Source organism: Prionailurus bengalensis, chromosome X, assembly GCF_016509475.1.
Source record: "Prionailurus bengalensis isolate Pbe53 chromosome X, Fcat_Pben_1.1_paternal_pri, whole genome shotgun sequence".
Lineage (NCBI taxonomy): Eukaryota > Metazoa > Chordata > Mammalia > Carnivora > Felidae > Prionailurus > Prionailurus bengalensis.
This window is the reverse complement of record NC_057361.1, coordinates 95081469-95098466: the sequence shown is the minus strand read 5'-3', so window position 1 is coordinate 95098466 and position 16998 is coordinate 95081469. Positions and strand designations below refer to the sequence as shown.

General features: G+C 35.2%; 1 protein-coding gene and 1 non-coding gene across 3 annotated transcripts in view; both read left to right on the top strand.

Annotated features, from left to right (window-relative positions):
* The window catches only part of LRCH2 (leucine rich repeats and calponin homology domain containing 2), a 100515-nt gene that overhangs the window by 68140 nt on the left and 15377 nt on the right, over positions 1–16998 (top strand). The window contains exons 13-20 of one of the 2 annotated variants that reach the window (XM_043571473.1): positions 2330–2378; positions 2457–2573; positions 9508–9552; positions 11816–11866; positions 14307–14364; positions 15128–15240; positions 15425–15562; positions 15709–15786. In XM_043571473.1, coding sequence (XP_043427408.1) covers positions 2330–2378; positions 2457–2573; positions 9508–9552; positions 11816–11866; positions 14307–14364; positions 15128–15240; positions 15425–15562; positions 15709–15786 — 649 coding nt within the window. The remainder of the gene's footprint in view (positions 1–2329; positions 2379–2456; positions 2574–9507; positions 9553–11815; positions 11867–14306; positions 14365–15127; positions 15241–15424; positions 15563–15708; positions 15787–16998) is intronic. The other variant, XM_043571475.1, reaches the window with a different exon arrangement.
* On the top strand, positions 12187–12315 carry LOC122478137. Its single transcript, XR_006295887.1, has one exon. It is a non-coding gene; the product is annotated as a small nucleolar RNA SNORA35 (small nucleolar RNA).

Below are 16998 nucleotides of genomic sequence, written 5' to 3'. Positions count from 1 at the left end.
CTCAGCTGAAAATTTGAAGATTTTGAAATTTGAAAATTTGAAGAAAATTTGTGAGAGTTCGTAAGTTCTTTCTCTGCGTGTTGCTCTTTTCTTTATTACTTTGTCCTGTTAATTCCATCTACCTCTTTCACTCTGGGTCCCAGCTCGGTTTCCTTAATTCACGGATACCCTTGGGCCGTGCTTTGGTTCCTGGTCTGTGGGCTGAAGCCTGAAGCCTGGAAGCTCTCTTTCTGCAGCAACCTGGCACAGTTGTGGGGTTTGACTTGTTTGTTAGCCATCTGTCCAGGAAAAAAAAAAATGTCTTTTTTTTTTTTTTTTTTTTTTGGCCTTGCCTGATATTCAGGATCTTGGAAGGTAGAATTTTATATATCTTGTCTGTTCTTTTAGTGTTTTTAGTCAGGGAATAAATCTGATCACTGTTACTTCTGTCTTGGCCAGACACAAAGTATAATTCCTACATTTTGTGTGTTTTGTCAATATTTAGTTTGCTTCTTCATATACCTTGTCTGTCCCAATGTTTAAAAACTTCTACTGCCCATATTTTTCATATGCTTGTGATGTTATCTTTATTTATATTTAAATCTTTTAGTCATTAATTTGGTATTTGATAAAAAGTATAAGGTATCTAGTGTTTTTTTTTTCCTCTCTTGCTCCCTCTCTCCTTTTTTCACGCCCTCTCCTCCTCCCCTTCTGTTTTTCTTTCTTTCTGTGTGTATTTTATAATTGGTTAACCAGTTGTCTCAACACTATTTGCTACATAACCTATCATTTCTACGGTGATTGTAAATTTCATATTTTTAAATCAAAAGTTGTTACATTTGTGGTCCTGTACTTGTCTTCCCCTGGAAAATCTGGATCTAGTAGTATTTAATTACTCTAATTTAATAGAATATATGTAATTTCCTAGTAAGGAAGTCCCTTTTATTATATAACTTTTCTCTTCCTGATCATCTGTTCTTCCAAATCAACTTGGAAATTCTTTTATCACATTTCTTTATTTAAAAAAAATTTAATGTTTACTTTTGAGAGAGAGACAGAGACAGAGACAGAGCACAAGCGGGAGAGAGACAGAGAGAGAGAGAAAGGGAGAGGGAGACACAGAATCCGAAGCAAGCTCCAGGCTCTGAGCTGTCAGCACAAAGCCTGTCGCGGGGCTCGAACTTGTGAACCACGAGATCATGACTTGAGCCAAAGTCAGACCCTTAAACCACCGAGCCACCTAAGCGCCCCTATTGCATTTCTAATACAAGCCCCAAAATACTTTCTGGTTTTTTATTATAGTTCATTTCAGGTGTCCATTAATTTGAAGTAAAAGTTACACCTATAATACTTAGTCTTTCTGTCTAAGAACTTTCCAATTATTCAAGTTCCTTACTAGACATTGGTAGTTTTTTTTTTTTTTTCCATGTAGGTCTTATGCATGTTTAAGTTCAGTTTCTTCCATATTTTTGCTTTTCCTTACTTTTATGAATGAGTTTTTTCCTAATATATTTTATAGCTTGTTATAATTGTTACATGAGAAGGCTATTAACTTTTGTATATTTTTTATAACTGGTAACATTCTCTTAGTAAGAATAGATTTTACCTCCTTTGGATAATTATGTTTTCTATAAATTTTGAAAATTTATTTCTTTCTCTCTAATTTTTACATGTTTCTTTTCTAACTGTACTATAGAGAAGTTCTATAACAGTGTTGAATAATAATAGCTCTTGTGGGAATTTTGTTTGTGTATTTTTTCCAAAGGAACTTCTTGTTCAGAGTGGCTACCTAACAACAGCATGTGTGGTTTACTGTTCCCCACAAAAATAGATGAAAAGAATTTCTGCCATAGCCCCTGTGTGTCAGAATGAAGCGTTAGAGGTTCATAATCAGTAATTCAATAGTCAAAAAGAATTGCTCCCCTATTCTCTTTGGCATTTAAACAAAAGACATTTGTATAAAGAAATTACTCGGGTTTTGTTTGTTTGTTTGTTTGTTTGTTTGTTTGTTTTTGGTAATGGTTTAATACAATAAACATTCTGTGTTTTCATTGTTTGTCTAGGTGCCACGTTTCTTTTGGCCTCTAAAAAGTCCTTAGAGGAGTTCTGTGCGTAGGATGATATTAAGTAAACTCGTTTTAATGTTTTTTAAAGGAATATAAGTGATTGGGAACTTAAATGTGTTTTTGTCAGCTAAGTTTTATGTTATTAGTTCAAACCATAGACATGGGTAAATTCTTTAGATTTCTGCTACAAAAAGAGAGAGAGAGACAACTTTATAATGCTCATAATAAATACTTAAGGGTAATTCTAAAGATTTTAATATATTAAGGCATCTTTAATTTTGTAGTGTCTCAGCAGATGAAGTTAATTCACCGTTATCACCTCTCACATGGCAGGTAAGAGGAAAATGAATTACTGTTATATCTAATATTTTGTTCTCATTTATTTAGTTAAAAGAAATTGTCTCATTACAGCCTTTAGAAAATCAGAAGGATCAAATAGATGAACAGCAGTGGCCAGAATCTCAACCTATAATCTGGCAGAGTGAAGAAAGGAGGCGGAGCAAACAGATTAGAAAAGAATATTTCAAGGTACTTTATTGAATTGCAAAATTTACTTTGTAATTATTAGTTTTGATTTTATCAGTTTTGTGTTAATAAGGTAGAATAGAACTCTAGTTACATATAGTAAATATGTTATTTTGTCTTGATTTCCCCCATGCAAGAGTATAGATACTATGATCCAGTTAAATAGGTAAAATTTCAATAATTCAGAATAACTAAGGATGAGTAGATCAGTTTGAATTGTGATTTACCAAATACTTGACAAGAAAGATGAATGGTTGCTATCCTGCTAATTGTAGCAATATGTAGTAACGTTTTAGAAGAATTACTTAGAAAAGGTCTTTAATTAGATTTGTTTCAGTATGTAGTTCACACATATTTGCAATTAGCATTTAACTGTTTCTGTCTAAATAAATGCTGTGTACATGGCTCTTAAAAATGCCTGAAAATGTTTGTCCCTCATTTTTTCTTCTTGCTACCATAGTAGATTTCTTAAGATGATCTTTCATCATAGATAAATTTGGAAAGCTTAGACTATCTGAATTCTCTCAGATTTCTAGTTTAGAAGTGTTTTAATGAAATTTTACTGGGTATACCTTTGTAAGTATTGTAGTATTACTCATTTGTGGTTAAAGTCCGCTATGTTTGTAGATGCCTGTGGAATTAGCATAATATTCAGTACTAATCAGAATCCATTATTGGAATTTCTGACTCAAATGAACAGTGCAGGGAAGCTTCCTGCCCCATGAATAGCAAATTCTGTTGTCTTTGTGTACTTTTCTGTTTCCTGAAGCCTAATTTTTATCTAATAATAATCATTTTATGTAAATGACATTGCTCTATGCTAATGGGTAGGTAATTTGAAGTTTATATCACTAATGGGTAGGATTATATTTCATGTTTTTCTTTGGTAGAGGTGGTTATCTATACACATTGATCTGTTTCCTTATATGGGAGTATAGCATATATGGAAGTAGTATCATATGACCAAAACAGAAACATTACATGTCATAGCAAGTTTCATCTTTCAACAAGTAATTACTGAATCTTTTTATTGCGCTTCATGTTACCTGGTCAGTGTGAGAGGTAATGAAGTAATAAAAGATATAGGGAAAAAAGGAAAAACACTCTAAAGTAGAACCCTGATCAGTAATGGTGTAAGTCTGTTTATCCCATGTCTCTACAGATCTGCAGTTTTGTGTACATTCTGACATTGATTTTAAAGTCTCCTCTTTTAGTTTATAGGATCTCGAACAAAGGCACTTGATAAAATTTGTTAGTAGAGAAAACCTGATGAATGAGTGATGATGTGGGGGAAATTTTGGTATTTCTGGCTAAAGAATGAGATTTTGATATTTATTTGATCTACTAGTAAAGTAAAAGCATATAAATTCTGACAATTTATCAGAACTCTTGCACACCATGTATTAAATGCTTTGCACTGTTCTAAGTACTTTACAAATATCAACTCATTTAATATTCATAACAATCCTGTGAAGTAAGTACCTTATCGTTCCTATTTTACAAATGGAGAAATTAAGGCACAGAGAGGCAAAGTAATATGCTCCACGTCACTTAGCTAATAAGTAGCTGAGTCAGGATTTGAACCCAGAGCCTATGCTATGCTGTCTGTTTATCTACTGTGGATAGCCTAATATCAAATTAAACTTGCAAATCAATACAGTTTCATTGTTTTAAAAAATATTTTATGGTAACCCAACTGAACTTTTTAAAAAAAATTTTAATGTTTCTTTATTTTTGAGAGAGAGAGACAGAGTACGAGCGGAGGAGGGGCAGAGAGAGAGGGAGACAGAGAATCTGAAGCAGGCTCCAGGCTCTAAGCTGTCAGCACAGAGCCTGACGTGGGGCTCAAACCCACAAACCATGAGATCATGACCTGAGCAGAAAGAAGTCAGACATTTAAGACTTACTGAGCCACCCAGGCGCCCCCAACTGAACTTCTCAATAAAGTCTTACTAGAAGCCTCAGTGAGCTCTTAAAAAAGTTCTTTGAGTTAATAGCATCATTTGTTGATAAGGATTTCATTTTTTATGGCTTAAATTATCTCCTGTAATATTTCTCTTTTATAAGTTGCTAAGAGATCAAATGAGATAATATTTGAAATGTCCATTACATTATTATCTTTCAACAAATGTTAATGTCTTCCACTTTAAAATAAAGTGGGTGCAAAGGTAAGTTTTAGTGACTGGGAAATTTTAAGGAGATATGTAGTTCTCCTCAACAGTCAGAAGATGTCAGTGTTAGGACACTGCAAAAAAATGGAATGTCAACAGTTTTTTTCCTAAGATGTAAAAAAAAATATATAAACCCTGAGATAGTTTCTAAGTCAAAACCATTATTCAGAATTGCCAGGATTTTCTTGATTGAAACATCATTGACAGCTATGAAGTGTCTTTATTTAAAAAAACAAAATTTCTTTTAATCACCCATCTCCCAGGAATCAAAAGGGTTATTCATAGGATACAGCACTGCACTTAATCTGGATTTATAGTTCATTCAACATTAAAATGCACTACTCTAGAGATTCATAGCAAAATATCACCAGGCTCACTCAGTGATGGCCCCTTTAGCTTTTCTGTGTTAAGAAACATACAGAGCTTTTGTTGCCACTTTATCCTAAGACATATAAATGGCTAAGCCACAAGGTTTCTTTATGTTCCATGGTAAATTATTAATGGTGTTGTTATTCAGTATATTTATTGAAAGCGTTTGTGTGAATGTTTGTTGTATGTGGATCTCTCCAGTTACTGCTTCCTAGTTGCCAAGACTGAATTTGGGTAGTAAGGTTTTTCAGGTAAGCCCCTGAAAGTAAGTAAAAAATGTTTCAACATACTAGCCAGATTATGTGAACAAGAAGATAAATTGGGTCAGATTATCTGAGTAAGTAAATCACTACAGCAGAGTGATACTGACTAACCCTTCTAGGCTTCCAGGCCATTCTTGTGCAGATTACTACTCTACTAAATCAAATTTAGTGTCCTTATTGCCAAAATAAAGTCACCGCATTTTTCAGAGTAAAAGTATTTCAGGAAATATATTACCTTATTAAAAATCATTTACAAAAAGCAAATGTATTTTACACTTTACAGAAACGTGTTAACCTTTTTAATGAGATACACAACAAAATATGAACATCTGATTTTTTGATAAATTACATTAATATAAATTAGTAGCTTTAATTTCTTCTAAGAATGATAACACATGAATTTCTAAATGCATTTGATGATTGATTTCTAAACAAAGAAGTTATAAAGCATTACAGTAACTGTAACATATCAGTTTTAAGGATGATTTGATTTATCGACATGCCATACATATTTGTCTTCAAAGGTATCTTATTACTGTTGCGCTAAAACATTACAATGACCCTTAAAATACTTATCTGATTGCATAAATATAGTATAATGTTTGAATTTAAAGGCTAACTCCAAGGAAAATATTTTTGTATATTTTCTGTGATCATGGTTAATTTTATACTGGGATGGGGAAGCCAGTTGGGTTTGTGAAATAACCTGATTTGTTCTGAGTTCGAGTTTGTGCACTAGTTACTGTCTCTCCTGTGAAATTAACTTAAATTTCAAAAGTGAATCGACCTTTTTGTTTCTCTGGTTTGTAAACAGGTCTTTATTATATTATTTGAATTTAGATATAGTAAGCTTCAGTTATTCAGACTAATACTAATTGAGGGCAGCTGCGTTGATTCAGTACAAGTTGGACTTCTAGAATATTTTCAAATCTGTGTATATATTAGGTTTGGGGTTTTAGGACCTTCAAATCTGTGCAGTAATGCAAACTAAGTAGTACCTTTCTGTGTTTTCATTAGAAGTATAGTTGAGTAGTAGGTAATATTATTACTATCTGTGTTCTTGACTTCATCATCCTCTGTTTCTTTCCTTTATCAATTATTCACTTCTCTACATCCTTTCTGTCTCTTTACTTTCCATCTTATAAATGTGCTTAGACCTCTACAGTTATCCCTAATTCCCCTTGCAGCTGTTGCCTTATCTTTTTTATTTTAGGGCCAGACTTTCTTGACTCTCTAGTATCAATAACAGAAAGCTTGGACATTTTAAGAATTTTTTTATTTAAACTAATTTTTTAATGTTTATTTATTTATTTTGAGGGGGAGAGAGAGAGAGAAAGAGAGAGAGAGAGAGAATGAATTCCAAGCAGGCTCTGTGCTGTCAGTGCAGAGCCTGACATGGGGCTCGATCTCATGAACCATGAGATCATGACCTGAGTCGAAATCAAGAGTCAGACACTTAACTGACTGAGCTACCCAGACACCCCAAGTTTGGACTTTTAAAAAATGTCAGGCGCCAGGCTTCCCTACTTCTCTAAGTCTTACTACCTTCCACAATTCACTCTTCTCAAGTAGCCATACTGCTACTCTTTGTTTTCTGCACAGACTGAGCTTTTTTATTCCTCTGTGCTTTCCTTCTTCTGAGAATGCCCACTAGCCCTTTTTATTCCTGGCAAACCTTTGCTAATCATTCGGGATTTAGAGATGGAAGTATAGCATAGGGGTTAATATCCTTGGCTTGTCAAATCAAACCACTTTGGTTCCAGTGTTCAACTGGGAGATCAGCTAACTGTGTGACTTTGACAAATTACCTAACCTTGTTAAGCTTAATTTTTTTCTATCCTCAAATGACTCGAATAGTGTCTTCCTTTACAGGATTATTTTCACTAATGAATTACTTAATAATATAAAGTGGTTATTAGAAAAGCACTTGCCACAGAGTATACAGTTAATAAAAATTAGCTTATTATTCACTCAAATGTCATTCTTTTGTTTTAGTTTTAGTTTTTGCAGGAGTCATCTTCTATCGGGTATTCATTCTCAATTAAAATATGAAAGGTTGCAGCAAATTATCAGGGGTGCCTGGCAAAGAAGGTCATGGTCAGGAAGGCAGGAATCCATACTGGGCCTTCTTCAGTGGTACTTGTGTAGCTGCTTATGTTTGAGTGTCCTTGTATGAACGGCAGTAGTTGAAAAGCATGTAAGATGCCAGCGACATAGAAACCCCCACGATGCTCCCTTTCTTCGCATTGACATACTTGTGGTACTGGTAGTAACCTCTTTGAAACCCTCCCAACAGTGCCTTTAGGGGTGAGATCCTGCATCGGTATTCAGCTTGGCAGCGGCTCCGTTTTGACATCCATGCGTTTCTTCTCCGTTATTGCTATGACTGACACCATCTTCAGGTCCTGGGGTCTGCTGTGCAAATGTCACCCTTTTGTTAAAGTAGAATAGGACCAAGAATACATGCTGCCAGTGAGCATTGAGCCTAGAGATGGCAGATAGGTCTGTTCGCACATGCCGGCTGCCTTCAGGGGCTGTCTCTGGAACATCGGGTTGCAAACATATTGACACTATGTCTGAGGTCAGCTTGAAAAAGCACCCTGGTAGGTTAGTGGTGGTTGTCATAAATCACTGGAGAGACAATGGAGGAACTTAGGTCTCGTATTTGTAATCCGTAATCGTGCTCGTTCACCAATCTGTGGTTGAGCTATCAGGTAGGTTATCTCGTTTCCCAAGAGTAGGGAATTAAAGCTGCGTAAGTAAAGGGTGCCATTAAATAAAACATGGGAGTGCCAGGCAAAGAAATTTGCAAGTCGGTTTTCCAATAGGAGAATCCTGAGTTGCAAGTGGTATTTCGAGTGTTTAAAAAAAAATTTTTTTAATGTTTATTTTCGAAAGAGAGAGAGAGAGAGCAGGGTCAGGGCAGGAAGAAAGGGAGGACACAGAATCCGAAGCAGGCTCCAGGCTCCAAGTTGTCAGCACAGAGCCGGACGCCGGGCTCAAACCCACGCTAGATCATGACCTGAGCCGAAGTCGGACACCTAACTGACTGAGCCACCCAGGCGCCCCAATATTTCAAGTGTTGTAATCTGCCACTGATTTACGAGATTATTTGTGGTGAGGAGGACTTAGAAATAAGAACACTAGTGGTTGTCATACTGCATTTCTTCAATTCTTGATTGTAAAAACAAGCACCTTTTCACATAGTAGCATTTTTTATTTTAAGCATATTATCTTTGTGCCTCAGTATAAGATGCAGATAATAGTGTTTACTTGAGGGTGGTTACGATGATTAAATGGGATGATACATGTAAACACACTTCTTTCAGTACTTGGGCTATAGGAAGCAGCAATATTAGCATTAGCTATTATTGCTACTACTGTTATTGTATAGTCAATATAAACACCTAGTATGGTATTTTTTCTTACCTGAAATCAGTAGGCTTCTTAGCAATAGGTTGCATTTTTGGTGAAATTACAGACAAAGTGTGAGATAATGGGGGCCCAGGATAAGTTGGTAGTTGTAAGAATTCAAATGTTTATTTATTTTTGAGAGAGAGAGAGAGAGAGAGAGAGAGAACAAGTGGGGGAGGGGCAGAGAGAGAGGGAGACATGGAATCTGAAGCAGGTTCCAGGCTCTGAGCTGTCAACACAGAGCCCGACGTGGGGCTTGGACCCAAAAACCGTGAGATCATGACCAGAACCAAAGTTGCACACTTAATTGACTGAGCCACCCAGGCACCCTGGTAGTTACAAGAGTTCAGAAGAAGTAAGTCTGAGAGAGATTATGGAAAAAAATGACAATGATGTCTTGGATATGGTGGGTTAAGAAAAAGGGCGAACTTAAGACAACCTTCAGATAGCAAACCTGAATGGATGGGAAATGGATCAGCTCAGGAAAGAAACGTTACTAGATATATAGAACAATGCCTTGCACATAGAAAGCACTGTATGTTAGCTATTAGTAAGCGCCAAGGACTATTTAACTGCTTATATATCTAAACTTGGTATCAGGTAATTTAACAAAAGTATCAGAGAATTTAATAAGATATGAATAAACCTCACATAGCATTTACTAGTAGAGAATTCGTATGTTCAAAGAAAAGTAAAGTATATGTTTTAAATTTTTTTCAGTATAAATCATCAAGGAAGAGTTCAAGTGGCAATGAAAACGATGAGGTGAGAAAAGAGGGTAAAGCAATTCTTTAAAATGTTTACTTTTCATATGTAGTTGGTTCAATGAAAGTAAAATGTAATACATCTGTCAGTTTGTTAGTGATTTAATGCGTGGGTTTTTTCCAATAATACAAACAGAACATCATCATGCAGTTATTGATTTAATTATGTAATTTCCATATATCTTTTACCTCGAACGGAATTTCTGATAGTTCAGTTCTTTCTTTTTAATGTTTATTTATTTTTGAGAGCGAGACAAGTGTGAGAGCAGGGGAGGGGCAGAGAGAGAGAGAGAGGGAGACACAGAATCAGAAGCAGGTTCCAGGCTCTGAGCCGTCAGCACAGAGCCCAACACAGAGCTCGAACCCACGAACCACAAGATCATGACCTGAGCTGAAGTCAGACGCTTAACTGACTGAGCCACCCAGGCGCCCCATCTAATAGTTCGGTTTTAGAATTTTATTAACATTTACCTTTTACATTTTCTCATCTTTTGTCTCCCTAAACCAACCTTGTGGTCAGTTGAGATTCTTTTGGAATTTGTTAATCTTTTTCTGCAAATTCTGTGTACTATTTTAACATTTGAAATTAGATTTCTATGGTTTGTGCCTTATTATAAATTTTTCTACCTCACCATTTTAAGTTATGCAGCAACCTAGCATTTTTGGAATGACACAGTGTCATCACCATAAATACTTCAGCTTTGGGTATTTTTGGTTGAAGGGATTGGTATTAATTTGGTGTTGAGTACTTGGCAGGGCTTCTGAATACTTCAATTTTAAGAAATGGGACCACACAGAAAATGTTTGCTGAACCCTGAGCCAGACGCTCAGCTTGGCTATTGTCCCTGTCCCTTTATATTTTATATCCACTCTGGTCCTGCCTACCTCAATATCTAATCACTTAGCAAGACCTACTTTTTCTTTTTGATACTGAAATGTTTTGTATACATTCCCCACCTGCACTTCTGCTATTTCTGCCCTGACCCAGGCCCTTAACAGTTTCTGCCTGTACCACCACAATAGCGTCCTTGCTCTCATCCCTTTCTCCAGTCCATTTTCCTCCCTGCAGCCACAGTGACTGCTCCAAAGAACACAGAAATGTGAGCAGGTTCTCTCCTTGCTTAGAAACCTTCAATGCGTCCCCGTCACTTAGAAGGTAAATTCTAGGGCCTTCCTGATCAAGCCCCTGTTTATCACACCAGCCTCTGCTCATGATGTGTTCTGCTTTCTCTCGCTTTCGTTGTGCCGTCCAGCAGTATGAACTGCTCACGGGTTTTCTGCCTCATCCTTTCATTTTTGCTCCCGTGCCTTCGTCCTTGTCCTCTCGTCTTGGAATGTTGTTCCCTTCCTTCTGTTTCTGGTAAACACCTACTCAGTTTTTTACTTTCCCAGGAAATTTGCCTTTCTCCGCCACCCCTACCATTTCCCCAAGTGCCCCTCATCTGCGTCTCATAATATGCCAGGCCATGGGTCTGTCATCGTACTGAGAAGGTTGTATTGCCTGTACAAATGAATCTATTTTCCCCCTAGACTGAGAGATCCTTGAGTGGATGATATTTTACTAAGTTTTAATATTCCCACTGGGTAGCACAGTGTCTGACATACAGTAGGTAGTCGGTAATCTTCTGTTAAAGGAAATGATGATGTCCTATGGTATGCATATTCAAGGTTAAATGTTAAGATTTTTCAATTTGGTTGCTAGTGGTCATTAAAAAAACATGGACTATTTACTATTAGTTTAGGCAGGTAAATCTTTTGTATTTATTTCTAAGCCTATAGTAGATACACGTAATTTTCCAGGTAAATGTTCTTATTTGAGGTGATGCAATTTTTGCTTGCCTCCACGTACTTCTCTCAGATTGTCGCGTATTGTTGGCATTTTGAATTAATCCTAATATATGGATCTCTTGTAAGAAATAAAGATTTTCCTCATTTGTGTTACTTAAAGGACATAAATTCACAGGAATATTTGATACGACTAGATAGTGCTTCTGATACCTTAAAGTGCTTATGATTTTATTGATCTAGATTCTGGTTCAGCGGGTCTAGGGTTGGCCTGAGATTCTGCATTTCTAACAGGCTTCCAGAGGGTGCTGATGCTGTTGGTTCACCGACCACACTTTGAGTGGCAAGGTGGTAGATGGTATTTTCTAGATTCTTCCTTTAGCAGTGGATCAGAAGCAATTTTCAGTTTTTCTTTTATATGTCTAAATCATCATTTGTATTTTAATTTCATCTTTCATCTTTTTATTTTTATATTTTAGCAAGACAGTGATAATGCTTATATGTCACCACAATCTCCAGTATCATCTGAGGTACAAGTTCTGTTTTTATGTGTGTTTACATAGGTTTCTTCCTTGTCTCTTCTCTGTAACCTCATCTTTCTTTTTTTTTTTGAAACAATACAATTTATTCACTCATATTAAAAAATCCACAGTAGGTTAATTTGTACAAACCTAGTCTGTAAAAAAATTCTGAGGACACCATCTTTTGTACAAATGTTCATAATCATAATTGGAAAATGCCTGTAGAGCACAGAAAAGACTTCCATTTATAAAATTCTGTGTTTTAGAATTCATCTATATTTTGAAATGAGAAGAGCAACTTTACAGTTTTAAATTTGAAAGAAGTACTTCAGCATTGTGCAATGACCTTTGGTTTTTCTCATAACCACTTAGGTCTGAAAGCAATGCAACAGAAACTTCCTTTTTCCACGAGAAACATCCCTGCGGTGGGTTGTTCCTATCGACAGGAGGGTACACATTTCCTGGCATCTTAGACCTAAGGGCGAGCCTGGGGAAGGAGGGGTGGCTGAAAGGTGGAGTTTGTGAGATCTTACCCAAATACTCTAGTGGTTTGAATGATTGGTTCTTCTAACTTAGTGAGACCTATTGCTTTACAACAAGAGATAAATGAACAATTCTAAGCAGTATCTTTGCTACTTCAGATGACCTTATTTAGTATTATAAAAGTGTGTTGGCATTGGTAAATAAATGATTATGTATTCATTTGGTGAATTCGGAACTTTGTCTAAATGTTTGGGTCATCCATATTCACCATATAACTTTGGTTAATTACAAAGGTAGTGTTTCATTTTATATAGGTGGTGTTAGTTTTTTTAAAAAGCCCGGATCATTTGTCTGTTGTTTTGGGTGAGTTGCATTATAAAACTTTTAAATGGACTTGGATGTTAGTTTTATAAACACATCTCTAAATTATTTGTATGGCAGGTAAAATGGTTTGCATTCTTTTAGAAAGTAATTTAAGTTAGGGTATCGTAAAATTAGTCTTTGTCACTTTTGTTAATCCTTTCTTTTACTTTCAGTTATAAAAATGTAAGCATATAAGTGACTAGTTGCCTGGTTGCTTTATGATTTTATGATCTATGCTCATGGGGAGAGAGTATTAGTGCCAGTTTTCTCAGATAAATTATATTGCTTTTATAATACATTTTGCTTGCATTTGGATAAATGAAATTTGGGGGAATTCATAATACTTTTAACCAAAATAACGAACAAATCGTGAGGCTTGTGGGTGGATAGGGTGATGAATACATGTGGTGGTGGCTCAATTAACATTCAACTTGAACTGCATGTACCATACTGATCAGCAGAAGATTCAGAGAATCACCGAAATTCTGATAACTTCCATTTCATCTGTCAAACAAAATGGTAAAAACATTTAGTATATTGCTATACTATTTATTTTCATTTTCGTTTTTTAAAAAATGTTAAGGAGGCTCCATGCACAACGTCGGGCTTGAACTCATGACCCCGAGATCAAGAGTTGCATGCTCTTCCGACTGGGCCAGCCAGGCGCCCCTAGTTATAGTACTCTACTTTTAACAAAGTGCTTGCCTGTCCACCTGAACCTAGAGCCAGCCCCATGAGCTGAGTATTATCCTCATAATTTTATAGCTGCGGAGACTGGTAACCTTTGCCAACGATCCCAGTCAATAAATGGTAGGGAAGCGACTGAGGGCCTTGCAGTTGTTGCAAGTGTTAAGTAAGCTACTGCTAAAATTGTTTTCTTACAGCTGTACAATTTCCAGAGTACTTTCTTTTAGTCATCTCAGTTAATCTTCACAACAGTCTTCCAGTTTAAATGTGAAGAAGTAGTCACAGAGAAATTAAATGTTTTGCTAAGCTTTCTAACTCCAAGCTCAGACGTTAAAAACATACCACAGTTCTTTCCATAGCACACCTCTAAATGCACTTGGAAACAATGAACCTTAAAATAGAAGAGATGATAATTTGTCATCTGTTGGTATCACCTGTCACTCCCTATTACCGTGAACGTGTAGATTTGCCTCAGATTATCTATTCAATGTCAAGTCCGTAGTAGACACTTAGTAAATGTTGCTGATTTCACTTATTTCTTCATTGCAGCTTACTTCATTTTTTTCGGAGGCTTTAATCTGGTTCTTCATTCAAAAAATACCTATTTATTTTATGTAATTCAATAATTTTTAATTTTCCTTAAACTATGAGAGAGAAGTATTTAAAAGCTTATGCAGTCAGATCAATTAGCAAATATTTGTAGGTCTTTTAAAAGTGAAATGTATCGATTTGAATTGAAATGCAGTTTACCTTTCTGTGCTCCACTAATCATGGAAAAAACCAAATACTTCTAAAATTGAAACGGATACAAATAACTACCTTGGTTATTTGGAAAGAGAAGTGGTTTTATTTATTTATTTTTTTCTTTCTTTTCTTTTCTTTTCTTTTTTTTTCTTTTTTTTTTTTTTTTTTTTAGGAGTATGATAGAACTGATGGTTTTTCACATGGTCCTTTTGGCTTGAAGCCTAGATCAGGTAAATATATATTCTGCAAATAAAATTTATTGGTTATGTATGAAACTAGAGCTTTCCTGCTTAAATGGGATTGATTCCGTAGTTTTAAGTACACATAGATTCTTTCCCCTCTCCTAAAAGTAATTTTCTCTTAACCTTATTTGTCTTTCCAATTCCCATCCCCCATTTCTTTCTTCCTCTTTACCTTCAAGCTCCTGAAACCTCAGCTTTTTGCCTTAGATATACTGCAGTCTTATTTCTACTCTACTGTGACTGCTCTTAGAATGACCACTCTGCCAGCAGACCAAACACTGTTTGAAATTGTAGCACTCCATTATATTGTGGTTTTAAAAAGGGATCTTTTCGCATTTGGCAAGCCCAAAAGAAAATGGATCCATGTTACTTGGCAAGGTATTGAATTATAGTTTTTATTCCTGAATAACTGTATTGACCTTCAAGAATAATTTCCTTTTTCTTTAAAGATAATAACGGCTGATGTATGTTCAATAACAATTTTTAACCTGGATCATAAGTTTCTAATCACATATGTTTAAATAAGAACATGTATGGGTGGTAGAAATTGTTACACTTGTCTTCCCTGTTGCTTTCAGTTATGCACATAAGTAGATTTCAATGATATTCTACAAAAAGTATTTAGAATGTATTGAGTGATGGTGTTTTTTGTAGTTTTGTACTGATTCTTTTTCATCATGCCTCTTTCCCCACTGCTGGTTGCTTCTTCCTGTTAGCCTTGTGATAAGCTAGGAAATGTCTGTTTTTATAGCTTTTAGCCGCTCATCTCGTCAGGAATATGGGGCAGCAGATCCAGGATTTACAATGAGAAGAAAGATGGAACATCTCCGGGAAGAACGAGAGCAAATACGACAACTTCGCAATGTAAGCGAGATTGACCTTACAGATTTGCTTTGTAGAAATGAGTTTAACTTGGAAAATTAGCAAGCTAGATGCATTTTATTTGCAAAGCTTTTTAAAATTTTGGATTATATAATGGTTACTGATACAAATATATAGCATTTATATTTAGATAGAATGTCTGTGATTTATACCCATTTCTTTATAGAATCTCGAATCCAGGTTAAAAGTCATTTTGCCTGATGACATTGGAGCTGCACTGATGGATGGGGTTGTTCTTTGCCATTTAGCCAATCATATAAGGCCACGCTCTGTAGCTAGTATTCACGTGCCATCACCAGCAGTGGTAAGTTTCTTCAGTAATTCTCTAAAGGAAGATAGAGCTTCTCAAAACTGTCTTTAAATAATACACGTCAGTAAATGTAATTTTTAGTTTTGATTAATTTTTGTATAAATGTGCCTGAAAAATACCTTTTTCCCCTTACTTCACAGCCTAAACTGAGCATGGCAAAATGTCGAAGAAATGTAGAAAATTTTCTTGATGCATGTAAAAAGTTGGGTGTCTCACAGGTAACTGTTCTTTTTCTAACAAAATGATCATTTATATATTAACTTATTATGTGCATACGAGGGTTCTTCTTCACAATAGGAACAAATAATGCTTTGTGGACATGAAAATGAATACGTTCTCTTGGTACCTTTTACTGAGTTCCAGCTTTAACTGTAGCAGCTGTCTAATGAATGTTTTAAAGCTGCTTTTAAAGTCATTTATGAAATAGCTACATATATGGAAAAATGCAGTAATCATACGTATCACTGAGAAAACATAACTTAGTGGCTATATTAAAAGTTGATTGTGATGCAGTTGCTGCTTTCATTTCTCCTGCTGAAACACATTTGGACTGCTTTGTAAATCCATGGGTAGACTCTCATCAGAAGATTTGCATTCAGGGTGAACAGCGTTTTAAACTTTAGAATGTCGAATTCTACATATTAGTAACATATTATGACAATTTCTCATGGGACAAACTTTGTCTGAAATTTGTAGAATTTGGCTTATGTTTCAGGTGATAATTGCAGTACTATAAAATTAGCAAAGTAGTATTGTAAATGTATAATGAAAACAAATAATTAAAATACTACTTTTTTAGAAAACATCATAGGCCCAACATCAAGATGATCAGGTGTTGAAAGGACATGGTGTTGTTACCAGATCACAATATAGTTGTGATACTTTTCCCTTTTATTTTCTTTATTTAGTTTTTCAAATATAATTTGTTGTCAAATTTGCTGACATCCTTTTATTTTTAAAAATTCATTTTTATTGAGATATAATTGATCCATAACATTAAGTTTGGTGTGCAGTGTGTTGATTTGATACATTTATATATTGAGTTGTGCTCATTTAGCTCTTTTTACCAGTGTCCTAATAATCTGGTCGACAGATTCCACTTTAATCTCTTTCCTCAAGTGAACAAATATAATTTATATAGAGAGAATCAGTTGAATTACCCTGTAATTTCGAAACTACATGCTGCTGTTCTCTAATTACATCTTTATGCTTGACATGATGTTTTAAAATTTTAATTCTTAAACATTTTTATGTTAGTTCTTCTTTGTTAGACTCTTAATCTCTTATTGAGAAAACAGAAAAATTAGGAAGTTTTGTTTTCTAGTTAGGATTACATTATATATATTTTTCTGTTTTATCATTTTTAAGAGTTTTTTGGGGGGGCATTCTCGATAAACATTTATCGAATGAATGCACATTTTACAGATGAG